Here is a 20,302-nt window from a genome sequence, read left to right on the forward strand (position 1 = left end):
AAAGTACCATAGCTTTGGCACATACACGTCTTCAGCTGCAGCTCCTGATTTTTTGGATGCTTCAACTTTATTTAATTCTTTTTTATACACAGTCCTAAAGTTCTGGATCTTGCTTTTTGCCCATTCAACAGTTGCTCCAGGGTGATATGGCAGACATGCTTTTACAAACTCTTGCATCGCAATGTTTCGCATCATTCTGTTAGAATACTCCTTGGATTTGGCTTTCCACAAACATGGGTGAGCCCTGTAGGTCTCAATAAAATCCTTCATTAGGTCAGCATTTCTTTCATATGTCATTATGATTATCTGTTTGGGTATAATAAAAAGAAACATAAGTCCCATTCACCAATGCAAGTACACATGTATGTATCAATCAGAAAGAACTTACCGTATATGTGAACGAATGTACAGCTCCGAAGAATTTTAAAATCCCTTCGTATGTAATGGTCATGAACGGGTTACAGTTATAGAAAAAAACACTGATACACGAGGTTATTATACACGAATAGTCTTCACCCACAATGCTCCATTCTCTAAACAAACGCCCATGTCAGAGTGTATAAAAATTATAGAGGAGCCTGTCTGGCGCCGAGGAACGTGAGAAGATGGAGAATAAAGAGAAGGTGTTAGTGGGGGTGGAAGCAGTGGAGACGGAGACGCAGGCACAAATGGTGCCAGAAGGGCCAACAAATGTAGGAAAAGTTACAGAGGGGGATGGAGATGCTCAAGAAGAATGTACTGCAGGTAAAAGAGCAAAGTCAATGAGCCCTAGAGAGATGGAGATGATGGTAAAAGTACTGGACCAGTACGACTACGACTGTCAAAAGCGAAAGTACAGAAAAGTGAATAATAGAAAGGAATTGATAATGCAAAAACTACTGCGATTACTGAAGGAAAAACTTGGAAAAAAATGAAATAAATTCCAAGTCCAGAAGAGATGGTCGGACCTTAAAAATAAAGAAGCAAGAGACTGGAGCGAATCCGTAAAAACATAAAAGAAAGTGAGTAGCACGTGTAGTCGTGTAATGTACCTGTATGAAGGACTTTATGTATTTCATTCTACTGTCCCATGAACCAATGCAAACGTATGATTATTGTTTTGTCAGAAGCAAAAATTAACGGTGACAAGGGCACTGTAGATACCACTGATGTAATTACACCTGTGATAAAACGAGAAAAAATAAATGTGCCCGAGGGACCACAACACAAAGTGATCTCGAGCAGTGTGCAAGGTGAGCACATGTCAGGTGTTGGAATAAAACTTGCATTAACTTTATTACAGAGATAGAAGCGAAATGGTAAAACCTTTGTATTTTCTTGCTTCATAGATACCATCGTCATATCAGACGAAAGTTCGGAAGAGGGAAAAAATGTCGCTGAGCTCTACGATCATTTGAAAAAAATGAATGACAATATTGAGAACATTAAGAGAAAAATCAAAATCCTTGATAATACTTTCAATGATATGTATATGCTGTTTGCAACTGTTGTGCCGCAAACCAGTACCACCATTTCACTATAATACTACTATTTATTCACTTGTCATATTGTACTAGAGAAGTTGAAAATTGCTATTGTTTTTACCAGCAATAAAATTTTTGCGTTAACACTGTGTGGTTTATTTAGAGTATTTCAGACATATTGGGGCATATTCATTATGTAATAAAGGTTATGATAGTATGATATTATTAAGTGCATGCAAAATGAAAATTTGTATGGACCCATTCTTAATGTATTGTCACATTTTGTTTTCAGTTAAATATAAACCAATGATCTTTTTCAATCTTCTCCAGTTTGGACATTGACTCCCTATTGAGTACAGGTTTTCGGCAAATTACTTCCTATCTCCCATGCCTCTTGTATTTGCTGTAGTGGAGGGGATGGAAGGAGTTAAAAAGGTTTGACTACTTAGGGGCAGATTCAACTCCCTGCGTTCTAAAGAGCGCAAATTATTACCGTTACTACGGTAATTTTAACGCAGGTTTTTGCTCGCGGCTCACAGAGCTGTGAGCAAAAGTCAGCATTGAAAGTACTGTAGTTACGGTACTAATGCTCATCTATTAGTACCGGTAATAGTGCATGGCCCGCTTTGTTCTAAAGAACTTATATCTGCCCCGTAAGCTTCTCAAGGTCCATGCTACTCCCTCCCGTCCATGCTCACACCCTTCCTGCTTCTCTTTGTCATAGCCAAAAATATGCATCAAATGCATATGTAAATGCTTTTTAACCACATGTGTGTTTCTATTGAGATGAATGGACATTTTCAAATGTCTTGATGAGTATTAGACGCTCTGAAGTGGATCAGGAAGCGTTCAAAATAATGCAACTTAACAAGTTAAATGCACATGGAAATGTCAATATGTATGTCACATCTGGTTCAGTGATGTTTATATTCATTTTACATGCACTTAACTGTTGTTTAGGAGGATGGAAAATGCATAATTTTATTAACAGTGGGTAGGTGGCCTAATGCATTGTAATGCACTATATTTCAAATTTTTTGTAAAAGGACTGCTAACTCCCACCTTTGGATCATACCAGATGTCTCGCCTATTACGTATAGTAATTCCTTATATTACAATGTTGCGTTGTTCCATACATATATAGTATGATTTCCTGATTCCTTTCTACACCCTCCATGCTCAGACTTGATGCAATTTTTAAGGGGAGCAGTTAACAATGTTGCTGTGTAGTTTCTTAGTTAACTAATCTGCCAACCAATGTCAGGGAATATCACAAAACAGATATAGGATCAACCATTCACTTGGTTTTCTACTATGCTCCTGGAAAAAATACTTCTTTGATTTATGTCATATCCAATTTACAAGAAACAATTTTATGCCTTATTGGTAAGATACTATCTATTTACAAAAAAAACTCTGTGGGTTGTTTGCATATTATTTTGTTGTCTCAGTGTCCAGTTGATTACTGTTCTGAAATATGCTGATATTTTCAGGTAAATTAATTCATGTTTCAATGTGAAAAAATTACTTTGGACTCAAATTTCTTTCCAGAAGACAAACAACTAGAGAGCTGAGGTAGTCATACTGATTATTTCAAATTACTATGATTTATCTAAATTTTAGTGGTCCATTTATTAAACAGTGAAAAGTCCTATCACCAGTGAAAAGGGGGCTTTCATCAGATAGGGCTTCACCTTACACATGAAGGAGTCACCGCTGGTAATAGTAGTGCTATAGCCGGTGGTAAGTTTTGCCGAGTCTCGGTGGTGAAGCATGTGGAATGTCTATTTAAAAAGGATCACAGAAGTATGAGTTCTGCCACAACTTTGTTCTATTATCACCATCTCAAGATGGCGACAACATAAGAAAAATCTATTAAAAAATGTTTTTTTTATTTTAAAAAAGCATTTTTCACTGGAATATTTTTTTTATAATTTTTAAATCTGTTTTTGACTATTTGTTTTAACCATCAAGTGGGTCACGAATTCGCATTCCCCTCAGATTTGGCTCAGTGAAGCAGTATGTAACCCTTACTGCACTGGGCTAGTGTTGCCGAGCCAACTGATTTTAATGCTAGATTGCACTGATCCTTATCGCTGAATTTTAATAAATAGAGTCCTGAATGAGAAATTACACAAATAAACAATTATTAACTTCCACCTTCCTATACACAATATTATGATCTCCTTGTGTACATTACTTTTAAATGTTCACCTGCTACCAGGAGGCTGTCATTCTTCTATTTTGTCAATTAAGATTTTAGTACATATAGATATGGATACATTCCAAATAGTTTAATGTCATGTAATTCAATTTATTTGTTTTTCGGTTAATTAAAGCTTATTACACTAGTTTTGGTCAATTTGTCACAGGACATGAGGGGAGACTAAGCTGGTTCCTTATTTCACCAGCCAGTCACCTCTATAGACCCCCATAACAAATTGCACACACCACATTCATTTAAGTTCCTACAAGACAGTCCTCCCACTTTGCTCTCTTCCTGCTACAGCCACTAACTATCTGATCTGTGCATATAGAGAACCATCCTAGATGCATCACCCGTCCAGCCTGCTGTGGAAGACCAACCAAAACTCATTGTATTAATCGTGATTTACTCTTTATAATCAATCTCCATATGTACTAGAAGTTATGTCACTGGTGATTCTTAAATCAGACATAGGAAAACTTTTATCAGTGGTCTCTGAGGAAAGCAGTGGAGAAAAACAGTTCTAGACAAATCTTTATTCAATGTTTTAAAGACATAAGTAAAGTTTCAAAATCAGTGAGGTCCATTTTAAGACACTACCTACTGTTTTGATAAAAGAGCTGACACAAATTTCCCCCACCATGGCATTTTTATGTATGTTGGTGATCGTAGCACTAGCAACAGGAGGAACTTTGTTGGTCCAGGCTACCAAGTAAATCTCCCTTTTCATTCTTCAAGTGAAACACAAGAAGAGTTAAGTTTTATCCAGGCAGACAGCAGTGAATAGATAAACATTGAATTTTGTACACAACTGCATATTGTGGGCATTGATAGAGATTGTGAATAGAATAGTGTGAATAGTATAGTGCCTATATCATCCCAGATCTCCTTATCTATGTGTCCATTTTTAGAAGATTACCGCCATCAGAATATGTTGGAACCATTTAGTGGTTCTGAAAATATGGAGTATTGAGAGGCATGTAATGTGTATTTTGTGTGATGTACTTTAAAGTTCACATTTTTACCCAACTGCACTTGTTGTTATTGTGTTGTTCAATTAATATTTGCAACTATTGTGCATATTGTATATCATTTTATGTATGTAATAATACAGTTGTTCTCCTCATCTCAGGTATTGGATTCCTAGGCAGACCTGCCTTATCACACCCCGCCTAAATACAGAATGAGAATATGGCCGGCAAGATGCTTCCTGCCGGCCCTGACAGCCTGCGACGATTTACCAAAGAGAGCCTTGCGAAAATAGAAAAGCTATTTGAGGAGGAACAGATCAGGAAAGCCAAGCAAATTGAAGTGCTTGATGATCAGGTGTTAAAACCCAACAATGGACTGGAAGCAGGGAAGAGTCTACCACTTATTTATGGTGATCCACCATCAGAACTTATTGGGGTGCCCCTAGAAGATCTGGATCCCTTCTATGGAACCCAAAAGGTAACAGTTGCTACAATGTGCAATTTTTCATCTTGGAAAAACCATCTTGCACTGCAGGGGACCAAATTTAAAATTTGCAGGCAGTGAGGAGGACGTATTCTAGCTCAATTCTAAATCATAGTGTAAAAAAAAGTTGGGCAATATTTGTGCGCTAATGGTTTGTTTAGGTACAAAATTATTATTATTATTATATTATTTTTTATTTAAAGGGTGCCATAAAAGATCTGCAGTGCCGTAGAAGACAGGGAAAGGGGAAGACACAAGTAGGGTGGCACAGAGTATGGGAGTGGTGTTTAGGGAGAAGAGCAGGGGTTCAAGAACGGATACTTGGGGGACTCCAACAGGTAAGGGAAGAAGTGGGGGGGTGGAGTTGGGTGTAGAACTGAAAAGGAGCGGTTGGAGAGGTAAGTGGAACACCAGGAAAGGACAGTGTTCTAGATGCCTAAAAATTGGAGAGTGTGCAAAAGGATAAAGTGGTCAGTGGTATAGAAGGCAGCAGAAAGGTTGAAAAGGATACTTCCATAGCTTTAGTGAAGATAAGGTTGTTACTGACCTTAGTGAGGGCAGTTTCAGTAGAAGTGGAGCAAATCCAGATTGGAGTGGGTCAAGGATGATGTAAGATTAGAGAAAGAGGTGAGATGGTTGTAGACAACAAATTCGAGAAGTTTGGAGGCAAAAGCAAGTAAGGAGATAGGGCGGTAATTAGAAAAAGAGGAAGGGTTAAGGGATGTTTTGGGGTATGGGGAGATGATAGCCCTTTAGCTGGATTTAATCCTAATTAACACAAATTTACACATATAATAACAAATTCTTCTTGATGTCCCCTAACTCTCATAATCATTTTAAGGCATTAATTTAGGCTCAAATAGGCAGTATTTTAGGAGAAAAATGTTTAATTCAAAGGTGTTGGTCCTAAATTTTTAGTAGCCACAGCTTTGAAGGGATATTTTGTCTCTTTGCAACTTTCTAGCCAGATCCGCAGTCCCACAAAAGTAGGCTCAGACAGATTTTTACAAGGGCAGCACCATAAAACGGATTGTGAGTGTGCTCCTACGTATAAGCGAGGCTGGTAAATATTTGTTAAAATGTAAATGTATTGGGAGGGTTTGTTTTTGCCCATTATGAACTTTAAACATAAGCAATAATGTTAATTATTTGATGGATGTCGCAAATGTGATAGCAGGCAGTATGCTGAAGTGATTTTAGATTTTTGTAGACATGTGCATTTAAATCTCTACCTAAACATTTGCAAAATGTCTCCCAGAGCATCTGCACAGACAAGCTATCCAAAAGCAGATTAGGGAGTGGTTGTGTCCGCTATGCTCAAAAAAAGGTTCATTTTAGCAAAATAAAATGTTCTGCACTTCCACATTTATTCTGCCTTAAATGGCCCTTGGTGAAAGTTGGTTTTACATTCATAGGATGGGCAGGTGGGCGATGCACAAGCAAATAAACTAAAGTAATCCATTTAAATATACAATTCTTGCTAAAACAAGATTGCATGAGAGGGCCTCCGTGCAAGAACATTTTAAGGCCGCATAGAGCAAGGAAATCGTGAGACACCAGTCCTCTGTAAAGTTGAGGAAATGTCTCTGCCTTATTTTTTGGGTATATATTCAGAAATTCTTGTCTTCAGCTACTGGAAATCAAAACATGTAAAATATAACACACGTCTAGATCATCATCATCATCATTTATTTATATAGCGCCAACATATTCCGTAGCGCTTTACAACTGGGGACAAACATAGTAAACTAATAAACAAACTGAGTAAAACAGACAAAGAGGTGAGAAGGCCCTGCTCGCAAGCTTACAATCTATGGGATGGAGCTCATTGGCCAACCTGATTTTTAATTTTGAGTGCATTGCTTTTACAATGTTATTTGTGGGGGGAAATCACTCTCGTACTGGTAATTCTTAAATGTCATGCATGCATGTCTGTATTCTCTGCTCAGTGCTTTACATTATTTTTTCTTTCCGCAGACATTTATTGTCCTGAATAAGGGCAAAGCAATATTTCGGTTCACTGCCACCAAAGCTTTATATCTACTGAACCCTTTAAATCCTTTTAGAACTGGAGCTATTAAAGTGCTGATCCACTCATATCCTTTGAAAAAATAATTGATTATCTTTTCTCTTAGTTGTTGTGTGTTGTGACTTTTTTCAACCTCACTATGTAATTTAGTTTCTCACAAGTCCAACAGTTGAAACTTTTTTAAGTTTGAGGTGTTGTGATCCAAAGTAAGACCAAAACAAAACTACAGTGAGGGCAGTGCCGATATACAGCATGTGAGGAGAGATGCTCCTCTTGACCCCATACCCAGCAATCAGATCAACTCCGTAGATCAATTACTCCAGCTCTGACTAGTGCTATTATCCCTTGGAAAGAAAAAGAAAAGAAGACATCCCCATATTTAGAGAATATGCATAATCTGTATATATGTGTGTGTGTGTGTGTGTGTATATATGTGTATATATATATATATATATAATATATATATATATATATTTAGCTTGGTAAGAAAATCCACTGGACCTACCTTTACAGTTACAGACCCCTTTTTTTTGTTGATGGTGAGAAAGATCCTTTCTTGAATTGCAGTCAATGTCCCCTCGTCATCTTCACAGTCCTGGCAGGGGAGGGCTGGCAAATTTTAGCCCAGGAGACAAGACTCTGCTCAGCAGCCTCCCATTTTAAAGGGAAAAAATGCAGGTGACCCAGTTCAAGGTAGTCCACTCATACCGGACCGGGGGAATATGCCCTCCTGCCCCCCAACCCAGCTTGCCCTTGAGTCCTGGGCATGAAAAGTTTGTTAGACAAATTTCTGTTTTGATTTTAAGTATACCTCTTAGGCACAATAGCAGGGCCCCCTTGGCTTTTGGGCCTGTGTGCACTATACACCCTGCATCCATGGTGGTTACAGTACTGTATTAGAGATTAGAAAGGCATTAATTTTAAAGGATTTCTGGAACGAAGGGTCAAATTTTGAAACTGGAAGGATAACTGAAAGTTAACATAAAGAAGGACATTTCTAAAGAAACCATAAACAATGAATGTAATAATCTCCCAGCAGTTAATGCATTAAAATAATTCAAGAATGCATGTGGTAGACATATGGCTATTGTTAAGACTTAGATCTAAAATAGATTTACAAAAAATAATAAACTACACAAAGAATGGGCATACTACCCATACCTTTAAGTTCATTTCTGCCTTAAAATTTGTGTTTCTATTTGTTTTTCCTATAGACAGGTTCCCATAGTCATACACCATTTTCAAGAAGTGGTGTACTGTGCTACAACCCATTTTACTGTCTACTAATATCCTAGATAGTTTGTTATCTCCAATCACGGCAAATGTGTGCATTGCTTGCTATTATCTGCCATTTGCTGCCAAACTTGGTGTTTTGTCCAAGTTTCTCTCTAGTGAGTTTTTGTTCTTCTCTATGTTAATGTGTAAATAATAATTTGTAATCATCTGTGTTGACACCTCTTCTTTCAGGTCATATATTTATTTTTACTTTAGAAATAAATTAACATTTGTGGAATCCATACTGTATTAGATGATACCTATATGTAATTGTATTGACATAAATCTTATTATGTGATATTTTACAGATATCATTGTGGTTTAGTGTGGGAATAACTGGTCCAGTCTAAGAGAAGACATGTTTATTTTGACATAGCTCCTAAACAAGGAGCAAATGACATTGCTTGTAGGCTTGTTTGGGTGTATTCATTACAGCAATGTATGTTACTACAGTCATGGCCAAAAGTTTTGAGAAAGTGACAAATATTGGTGTCAGATGTTGCTATGGTATACTGAAAAAAAATTACAAGCATTTCATAAGTGTCAAAGGCTTTTATTGACAATTACATTAAGTTTATGCAAAAAGTCAATATTTCAGTGTTGACCCTTCTTTTTGAAGACCTCTGCAATTTGCCCTGGCATGCTGTCAGTCAACTTCTGGGCCACATACTGACTGATGGCCGCCCATTCTTGCCTAAGCAATGCTTGGAGTTTGTCAGAATTTGTGGGTTTTTGTTTGTCCACCCGCCTCTTGAGGATTGACCACAAGTTCTCAATGGGATTAAGGTCTGAGGAGTTTCCTGGCCATGGACACAAAATGTCAATGTTTTGATCCCCGAGCCACTTAGTTATCACTTTTGTCATGCTGGAAAAGGCATTGTTTGTCACCAAACTGTTCTTGGATGGTTGGGAGATGTTGCTCTTGGAGGATGTTTTGGTACCATTCTTTATTCATGGCTGTGTTCTTAGGCAAAATTGTGAGTGAGCCCACTCCCTTGGCTGAGAAGCAACCCCACACATGAATGGTCTCAGAATGCTTTACTGTTGGCATGACACAGGACTGATGTTAGCACTCACCTTTCCTTGTCCAGACAAATGTTTTTCCAGATGCCCCAAACAATCTGAAAGTGGATTCATCAGAGAAAATTACTTTACCCCAGTCCTCAGCAGTCCAATCCCTGTACCTTTTGCAGAATATCAGCCTTTGCTGGCCTTCTTGACACCAGGCCATCCTCCAAAAGTCTTCGCCTCACTTTGCGTACAGATGCACTCTCACTTGCCTACTGCCATTCCTGAGTAAGCTCTGCACTGGTGGTGTCCTGATCCCGCAGCTGAATCAAATTTAGGAAACGGTCCTGGCACTTGCTGGACATTCTTGGGTGCCCTGAAGCCTTTTTCACAACTATTGAACCTCTCTCCTTGAAGTTCTTGATGATCCGATAAATGGTTGATTTAGGTGCAATCTTACTAGCAGAAATATCTTTGCCTGTGAAGCCCTTTTTGTGCAAAGCAATGATGACTGCACGTATTTCCTTGCAGATAGCCATGGTTAACAGAGGAAGAACAATAATTTGAAGCACCACCCTCCTTTTAAAGCTTCCAGTCTGTTATTCTAACTCAATCAGCATGACAGAGTGATCTCCAGCCTTGTCCTCGTCAACACTCATACCTATTTTAATGAGAGAATCACTGACCTGATGTCAGCTGGTCCTTTTGTGGCAGGGCTGAAATGCAGTGGAAATGTTGTTTTTGGGATAAAGTTCATTGTCATGGTAAAGAGGGACTTTGAAATTAATTGCAAATCATCTGAACACTCTCCATGACATTCTGGAGTATATGCAAATTGCCATCGTCATAAAAACTGAAGCAGCAGACTTTGTGAAAAATAATATTTGTGTCATTCTCAAAACTTTTGTAAATGACTGTAGATATATGAATAATAATTGGTCTAAGGAGCATATAAAATAGAATGTATGGGACATACTGAAGATGAATTGGACTAAGTATGGAGCAGACTGTGACATACATGAGGTTATATGGAGCTTTTGATTCAGACATGTAGAGTTTATGATTTATATGGGTTTATATGACTGCATAGGGGTTAATATGGTGACAATATGATATAAAATGTGTTCAGTAATTTTGCACTTGTAAGCTTTGGTCTTTAAGAGAAGTTGTACTATTGTACTAAGCAGTGAAGTTACTCTGGGAAGTTTGTGTCTGCAAGAGAAGTTGTACTAAGCATTGACGTTGCACTGGTAGGTTTGCATCTGTAAGAGAGGCTGTACTAAACAGTGACATTATACTTTGAAGTTTCTGCTGTGCTCGATGATCATGACAGTTTTAGATGAGTTATGAGTTGTACCAAGTGTAGTGGAGTGTATGTATGGGAGCAGTGATACATATACACTATATGGACAAAAGTATTTGTCCACACCTGTTAATTATTGAATTGAGGTGTTTCAATCAGACCCGTTGCCATACATGTATAAAATCAAGAACCTAGCCATGCAGTCTCCATTTGCAAACATTTGTGATACAAAATGAGTTGTTCTTTAGAGCTCAGTGACTTCAAGCGTGGTATCGTGATAGGATGCTACCTTTTCAATAAGTCAGTTCGTGAAATTTCATCCCTGCTGGATATTCCACAGTCAACTGTAAGTGAGTGATATTATAAGAAAGTGGAAATGTTTAGGAACAACAGCAACTCAGCCATGAAGCGGAACACTGCGTAAAATCACAGCTTAATATAAGCACAAGAACTGTGTGGTGAGAGCTTAATGGAATGGGTTTCCATGGCCGAGCAGCTGCATGCAAGTCTCACATCACCAAGACCAATGTCAAGTGTCGGATGGAGTGGTGTAAAGCACACCAACACTGGACTGTGGAGCAGTGGAAACGTGTTCTGTGGAGTGACGAATTCGCTTCTCTGTTTGGCAGTCATATGGGCGAGTCTGGGTTTGGTGGATGCTGAGAGAACGTTACCTGCCTGACTGCATTATGCCAACTGTGAAGTTTGGTGGAGGAGGGATAATAGTATGGGGCTGTTTTCAGGGTTTGGGCAAGACCCTTTTCTCCAGTGAAGGGCAATCTTAATGCTTCAGCATGCCAAGTCATTTTGGACAATGCTATGTTTCCAACCTTGTGTCAACAGTTTGGGGAAGGCCCTTTTCTATTCTAACATGACTGTGCACAAAGCAAGGACTACAAAGACATGTTTTGATCAGTTTGGTGTGGAAGAACTTGACTGGCCCGCACAGAGCCACAGAAACATTCCAATATCTTTCAAGAAAAGTCTTCCAAGAAGAGTGGAAGGTGTTATCACTGCAAAAGGGGGGCCAACTCCATATTAAAGTATGTGTATTTGAAGACAATGTCATTACAGTCCCTGTTGGTGTAATGGTCAGGCGTCCGAATACTTTTGTCTATATACTGTATATCATTGAAACCCAGTTTTGCAAACATTTCTCTACTGAACACATTGTATAACACATTGTCACCATATGTCACCTATGCTGCCATATTAACCCATATAAATCACAAGTTCCATATAGCATCATGTATATCACAGTCTGCTCCATGCATAGGCCCATTCATCCTCAATATGCCTCATCCATAGTGCCATAAATTATATTTAATATGCTCATTAGAAATTATAATCCTTCTTTACTTATAACGTTTTAGGTGGAAGCAAATTCCACCTAAAACGTACTCCTTTCTTTGGCAAGTGAACTTACTTTTTAATTTGGATGAGAAAAAGTTCACAAGTTCTTCAACAATCCACAAGAGCTGGAAATTCCTACTTTTAAGAAATATTATGCAGCTCAGTTGGTACTGTGCATTACTATTATTATTATCCTTTTAAAGCTTCCAGTCTGTTATCCTAATTCAATCAGCATGACAGAGTGATCTCCAGCCTTGTCCTCGTCAACACTCACCTGTGTTAATGAGAGAATCACTGACCTGATGTCAGCTCGTCCTTTTGTGGCAGTGCTGAAATGCAGTGGAAATGTTGTTTTTGGGATAAAGTTCATTGTCATGGCAAAGAGAGACATTACAATTAATTGCAATTCATCTGATCACTCTTCATGACATTCTGGAGTATATGTAAATTGCCATCATATAAACTGAGACAGCAGACTTTGTGTAAAATAATATTTGTGTCATTCTCAAAAGTTTTGGCCATGACTGTAGTATGTGTGCCACAAGAAATTGGCAGCCAATATTTTGATATTGTATTTCCATCTCTATAAATATTGAAATATCATCATATTATGTTTAAAGCAGCAATCACACATAGGTTTATTAATTTATATAACAAGTTAAGTATTCATCTTATTGTCATTTTTCTTAGCCGTCCTCCTACAAATTATTATATCCTTTTTAAAATCTGGCTTGAGGGCAATCAAGTATGGCTGCCAGACACATACACACAGACTCAGGCTCTCAACATGTCATGTGATGACAGAGGGGGAGAATTTATACTGCAGGCTGAGCTCAGAGGAGCGTTTCAAAACCTCTCTGCTAACTACATCATGTGTCATGTGACTGTGCTTGCCATAATAGTGCAGAATCATAAATCATTAATAGTGCCCTGAAGAGAAAAAAGAAGGGACAATGGTAAATACCAACATTCTTGTTATAGCATGCCACAGTGATTTATGTCAATAAACATGCCTGCTATTTTCATGGGATTGATGCTCTAAGAAAGATTTGTGTGGAGATTATTCATATTGCTGACTATGAAACCCAGGTCATGTGCAGTATAGTGCTCTTTTATCTGATGTCATGCCTCTGTTTTGTGTTATTTTCCTTAAATATACTTTACAATATTCAGTTTTTTTATTATGATAACAATCTTAACAAATTGTGTCTTTATGACCATGAGTGACCCACCATCTTGGTCCAAAAATGTGGAGTAAGTATGTTTTATCTACCTATAGTAGATTATTGATGTGCATATGTTTGTAAATTATAATAAATATCTGTATAATTCATGATTGATCTTAATATATGTATTAACTCCTTTAAATAATATCTGTATAAACAAGTATTGATACCATCAATTAAGTGTTTATTAAGATCATTTGCATATTATCCCCTTGAAAGTCCATGAGCTATATAAAAGCACCTGAGGTCTTGTGTCTATATATATATATATATATATATGTTCATGGGGCAACGCTTGATTATTAATATTATTTTCATGTACATTATTACATATATACATATCTAACTGTTTTATGTCATTTCTTAATCTCCTCTTTTTTTTTTTTATCTCACTGTGTCCTGTCTCTGAGCCTGTTTTTTACCCTCTTTTTACCATGCCTAACTTTCTTTCATAGCCCTGTACCTTGTGTCTGACTCTTAGGTGGACATTTACAGGCATTTATACTTTTGAGTCATTGGTGAAGATCTTTGCCAGAGGGTTTTGCATCGACAGTTTTACATTCCTCAGGGATCCATGGAACTGGCTGGATTTCTGTGTCATTGTCATGGCGTAAGTGGAAGCTAGACACTGTTATGGTCACTAACATGCTCATTTGGGATTTGATCATTAAAAATTATGTTTTTGTGATAATTTAACAGTTTTGCCTATTTCTAACCATACATGACTGTACACCCAAGGCTTATCTTTACCCCACTAACATCCTATGCATTGTGTGCATCTAATCTGATATATCTCAATCGTTGCTGTGCCTCTTTTTGTACTGTAACATAAAAAATATATTTTTTAAAGTTTTAAAAGATGAAAATATATTTTTCCACAAGGAGTAGCAAATAGGATTTACTGATTTTGTTTTCTCTTCTGAGCTAGTCTGGGGGACTCTGTTTGTGTAGTCTGCATAACCAATAATAACAACTCAGATATTTATTTTTATTTTCTAAATTGTACTGCTAGAACCGTTCTTTAAGTAGTAAAATGAATTCTGAAGTACATTTCAACTCTTATTGAGCTTTCAGCAACAGTCCCATAGTGTCCATGAATCCAGTCATTCAGTGTAATCATTGAATCGCTGGATCTGTGGACATGCAAACTGCACAGATCTGGTAGGTTAACTGTCATACAAAGTATAACTGACCACTACCACTTCCAGACAGTCAGTTAATGATATACAATGTCTAAATGGAACTCTTTGACCAACCTGACTACATTATGATAAGAACTGTCATTTGGAGAGATTCACATAGTACAATGCCTGACTGATTTAAACAAAATATGAATAAATTGATGGACAAGATATGCTCGTGGTTGGCCATTTTAAGAGACTGGAGATAAGGTGAGGCTGGTGACAGAGAGCATAGAGAATTAGGGCGCAGTGAGCGTCATTTAGAGTTTGAAGCAATATCAGTTTTAAGGCATGAAATACACTTTTTCGTAATGCGCATGTATATGAAGAATGCATGTCTTCTCATCCATATTATGCCTTATTTCAGACATGTGTCCCCTTACATTTAGAAAAGCGGAACAGGGGAGGGAAGGGTCATGAAAGCATAGGCCGAGTACAGTAAAGGCACGTTCACGTAATTTCTGTCTACCTAGAGGTGAAAACATTAGCAGATACACCTGTCAGGAGGTTTATCTATGGTGGGTGGTCTACTGCTGGAGAAAAGGTCCATGCTAATGGTGATTATTATTATTTCTGCAGTGTGTGAAAATAGATTAAATACATTATTTTTAATAAAAATTGTGTGCCACAAAAAGCACTTATCGCTTGTGCTGATTACAGCAAATGCACCGTTTGTCGTTCCCCCCCACACACACAATTGTCACAACCAGCTTCAGACTGTGGCAAGTTGGGTTAGTTGTACTATAACAGAGAAACCTGTAGGATTTGGTCCTCTAGTTATAGTGTTACACAGTCCCAGCTGTTCCTCTCAATATCCTTGCCGTTAGATGTTGGGTCCACTGGATAAAAACTCACCATTAAAAAATAATAAACAGTCTCTGTGAGAAATAATTATATCTTCCATCATAATAAGTAAAAATAAAACCCAGCATACAGGTAGATGATGCATACTGCTCCGGAGCCCTGTTGCGAATGAGAGACCACGATGGCCTAACTAACGAATACTGAATGGCTTCATTCTGTATGTCTCAGAACATGAGAAAGTTGTTCTGATTGGTTAGTAGTGGTTAGACCTCATGATTCCTTTACGGAATTCTGCCCCATGCAGAACCGGTTGGGGTTGTGTCACATAATAACAAGGGGACCCCACATTGCATCTTCAGTATGCCGCTGCATCATGATACGTTTAAAGCATATCTTGATGCACTTTAAACATATTTTCATGCAGACTCACTACGTGTTTATATTGAATTGCGTATATTGTACGATATGTGTATTTTACGCCTGCGCTATTGAAGCTGATTTGTCCAAATCTACATGACCATCAGTGTTTGCAAATTCAGTGACTTTGCAATGGTGCAACATTCTGCTCTATCTTGAGTGGCCTTTTTCCTATATCATATTTTTCCTGCCTCATTATGGTTCTTAAAAACCCACAAACAGCTATTTATAGCTATTACTCAGCGCTGTAATTTGATTTTTATTTGCTCATTATGGTTCTTGACACAGAGGAAATGATTGAAGGAAACCATATAAGAGGAAGTATATAGCGCAGTATGAGTCACGTCTTTCAAGTCGAGTCAACCCATATGCATCCAGCCCACTTAGAAAAGATGTCTTTTTCATATTACATAGCGCACAAAAATGCATTAGACAGGTTTTCTTTCATGTCTCCCAGCTGATGGGGCTTTGTTCCATGGCCAGATCCAAATCTGATTCTTCACAAATTAAACTGACTTTCTTAAAAATATACATTTTTAGCATTATAGATTGTGTGGTTATTGCTGCATCCAGAGAGATGCTTTTTTTGGATTGTGTCTGAAAACAGTTTGACACCTCAAATATGTTCTTAAAATGACCACTGCCCCCTTCAAAGAGAAAAATAACGTCTCTTTGAACATACACTGACTGGTGGAGTTTTAGGCTCCAGGGGGCTGATTCATTAAGGAAAGTTAAGTAAAAAAAATTGAGTAAGTAGTCTCCTGGACAAAACCATGTTGCAATGCAAGGGGTACAAACTAGTTTTCTATTTTGCACATAAGTTAAATACTGTCTGTTTTTCATGTAGCACACAAATACAGACTTTAAATTTCAGTTGTCAAATTAGCTATCAAGTATTTGTGTGCTACATAAAAAAAACTGACAGTATTTAACTTATGTGCAAAATAGAAAACTAGTTTGCACCCCGTGCATTGCAACATGGTTCTGTCCAGGAGACTACTTACTCATTTTTTTACTTAACTTTCCTTAATGAATCAGGCCCCAGATTCTGCAGTCCCAACTGTGAGCAAAAGTCCATAAGTGAGAATGTATTTCTTCACCCAAACATCCTACATCTTTTATTTTTTAAATGGGTTGGTCTTAGAATAGTTTTATGGAATCAGTACTCTTCTTTATTTGATGGTAAATTACATAGACAAAATTATTTACTTTGGATGTTAGTGGTTTAATATACATTAAAGAGGCTTCCTTGATCCCAGTTTGCTGGTCTCTTACAAAACAAGTTTCTCCAAAATAACGATTTGCTTTGGCTGGTTTGGTTTGTGGTTAATATGCACGTCCTAATAAGTGCAAGGAATGGGTTGCCTGCAGCCGACTTCCAGCATGTTAATCAATCCACTCTCCTCAGGATCCCCTGTCTTGTTATTATCTCTTTAGTTACACCACAGAGTTTGTTGATTTGGGGAATGTGTCTGCTCTCAGGACATTCCGTGTCCTCCGTGCACTTAAAACAATCACTGTAATTCCAGGTTTGTACCTTTTCATTTCATCTTTGTTTTATTTCTGTTGTCTGGGAGCTTGTGTTTGTTATTGTGTCATCGCCTGTGGAGGAAGCCCATTCTTTGAAGAATGTTATACCTTCTGTTAAATGTACGATTGTGTTATCAACATCTCAATCCTCTCTCTCCATATATCGTAGATGTCCTGTTTAATTCCAGTAGGAATTATATATATTGGGACATCTATTGTCATTAAATGGCTAATACCGAGCAGTTAGTCTCAGTTTCACAGATTCAACCTTCTGGCTGGGTGTCTCCAGTATCACTTACAATTTGTTCATGTTTACTTCCTTATTTCCCTGACCCGCTGTAACCCTCAGTGCTTGTTCATGCCCCTTAATTAGACCTTGCCCTTGTCCCTATTTTAGTTATCAAGTTGTTAGGAATTGCAAAGTCGTACAATGTAGTCATCAACAACATATGCTTTGTCCACGACAAAAACTAAAGTAGAGAGGGATTCAGGTTTACATCTTCAGTGGCTCAGCACCAGGTATTCAGCAAGCTTTTCACACAGATTGGCAACAGAGATGGGAGCATGGGATAAATAGTTCGGCATTGTAAAGTCATGGAAGCCCAGCTGCATGAACAAGTGACTCCATGTGGCATCCCATTTTTTTTTTAAAATGGAATAAAACTTCAGCCATCTAGTCCTGGAATGTTGCTCCTGTCTTTTGTTTTCATGTACTGGATACCATGTAGGTTTTGTCGATTTTAATGAAGCAAATGTCTTCCGATATCAAAACAATAACAGAAACAGTATATAATTTACAGTATCGCAGCTAATGATAATAGGTTAGGGCAAAGTTCTGATTCCAGGCCTATTAGCATTTCACAATCTTATCCTGAATGAAGCCTGCAAATTTAAAGTAGAGAAAAAGCCATAAGATAGAAATCTACTACCACAAACAGTTCCATATCTGGTTAACTAAGCACCAATACCTGTCTTAGCAGCAAGCCTCTTAGCCACCAATTTGACCTGGAAATTTCTTAGAATAAAGTTTCTTTGCTGTGATCATCTAGGTTTGAACAATTTGGTCAGCCAGTCCTTGAAAATAATTACATTGTTATGTGTGTAGTGCTATCATACCAAGGGAAAAATTCAATAGGTTTCCTCTTAGTGGTGTCTTAGTGGTAAACTGGTGTAACCAGACCCTTTATTAGGAACTAGGCAACAGAGGGACTGGATAACAACATGTGGTATAAATCTTACCTCATACTGAGATCAATGAAAATTAAAGCATGTTAATTTTAACCTTCAATAGGTTCACAGCAACTTAAACAACAACCCACTAAATTGTAAAAGTACACGCTAGCATATAAGGGAAACACACAAACGACAATTGAGTAATATTACCTGTTTTTTGCCCTATTCTGAGATTCAAACTCAGAAAGGGTGTAGGATGGCAGTCCAGCATTGGATTGCTTTCATGGGTTCACATAGGTACTGAAGGGCGTATACCTCACATTGACTCCAAGAGCAGGCAGTAGCAGGCACCCAGCTTTCAGCATTGACCATATCAGCTACCAGCATCCAATAAAAATGGCTGTTCAGCAACCTGTCTTCGCTTACTTTGCAGTTGTCCACTTTTCTTCTCACATGTATTAGCCAGATATAGGCTTATATAATGCTTATTAAGTTATAACTGTTGGAAAATGTAATACTTGTGTAATAAATTACTAAATTATAACTTGTCTGGAATAATTTTACAAAAAAAGACTATGGGAATCTATTTTGTTTATCATGATCCACCATCTCGGCACCATTTATTTACAGAGATCATTCAACAAATTTTGAAGTCTTGAGTTTCAGTATTTCTATTCAAGAGAAGAGGAAGATCATTCAGGGATTTAGACACATTTTCTGTTGGGTTACTATTATGTAATTCTCCAGCAGGTCACCAAGTAAAAAAATCACCAATGCTGTATTATGTTTTTACAGTGATATTTGTATTTTTAAATGGCAAATCATCACTTTTTAAAGAAAACAGAATAGTTCATAGGACAGGAAAAGATATGAGGGTATTTGATCAGCTGCTTGAATGATCATCATCAAATTGTTCATTTTTCTATGTCTATAGCTGTTGAATTGTTCATTACAATGTTTTATATAAGCTAACTTCCTGTGGCTGTGTCTGGTCATGGGAGTGCATAGGTGGACATCCCCTTACTTGCACTCTTCTCTGCCCTGGCTAGGTCTTGGGTGTGGGCATAAGTGAACAGAGGGTCCTCGCACGTGCGAGCTTTACAGCAATGTCTGTTAATTGTGGACGAAAGTGTTTTTGCGTGATGGTGCAGTGCAATAGTTGTTGTAGTAAGTTGGGTGCCAGACCTTCTCTATATTGCATAATTTAAACTGTTTATTTACACTCCTTCGGGTTCTTAAATGGTTGCAATGATAAATCAAATTATACAGCTCCCTCTTTCCACCTGCACAAATCTTAAAGGTTACGGACCGGAGTCATTAAGTAGAGCAAAGCATAAAAAAGGAGTAACATTTGCACCTGGGCAAAACCATGTTGCATTGGAGGGGGAGGTAAATTTAAAATGTAGGGACAGATTTATAGTTGGGATAGGACATGTCCTAGATCAACTTTAAATTTCAGTGTAGTAATAAAGCTATTAAGTATTTGTGTGGTAGATGAAAAAACAGCCAGTATTTAACTTGTGCGCAAAATAATAAACTAATTTGCACCCCTTGCATTGTAACATGGTTTGTCCCATAGAACATTTACTCCTTTTTTGCCTTAATGACTCAGGCCCTACATGGCTATGTTAATAGGACAGTCACATATAAAGTGGTGCCTCAGTGCACATCCATTGTATTTCAGCAGTGTTTAACTAACCCTCTGCGGCGGTGACATCATATTCAACTCTGGCACTGTCCTTGGTAGTGTTCTCTCAGCCCAGCTCACCTCTCCTCTGTGGGGATAATATTGCTCACTTGTTTGGGCTCTGACAATTACTTGCTAGTGTTCTCTCAGCCCCTTCAATATATGCTGCCTCTCTGCTTCCAGCAAGATATC

The 20,302-nt window shown here is 37.8% G+C and overlaps 1 protein-coding gene across 4 annotated transcripts in view; it reads left to right on the top strand.

Moving 5' to 3' along the window:
• The window catches only part of SCN4A (sodium voltage-gated channel alpha subunit 4), a 182,998-nt gene that overhangs the window by 56,942 nt on the left and 105,754 nt on the right, over positions 1 to 20,302 (top strand). For all 4 annotated transcript variants that reach the window (XM_075176881.1, XM_075176882.1, XM_075176879.1 and 1 more), the window contains exons 2-6: positions 4,802 to 5,118; positions 7,102 to 7,219; positions 13,256 to 13,346; positions 13,800 to 13,928; positions 17,158 to 17,249. In XM_075176881.1, coding sequence (XP_075032982.1) covers positions 4,861 to 5,118; positions 7,102 to 7,219; positions 13,256 to 13,346; positions 13,800 to 13,928; positions 17,158 to 17,249 — 688 coding nt within the window. In that variant the 5' untranslated portion in view covers positions 4,802 to 4,860. The remainder of the gene's footprint in view (positions 1 to 4,801; positions 5,119 to 7,101; positions 7,220 to 13,255; positions 13,347 to 13,799; positions 13,929 to 17,157; positions 17,250 to 20,302) is intronic.

This window comes from Mixophyes fleayi, chromosome 6, assembly GCF_038048845.1.
Source record: "Mixophyes fleayi isolate aMixFle1 chromosome 6, aMixFle1.hap1, whole genome shotgun sequence".
NCBI lineage: Eukaryota > Metazoa > Chordata > Amphibia > Anura > Limnodynastidae > Mixophyes > Mixophyes fleayi.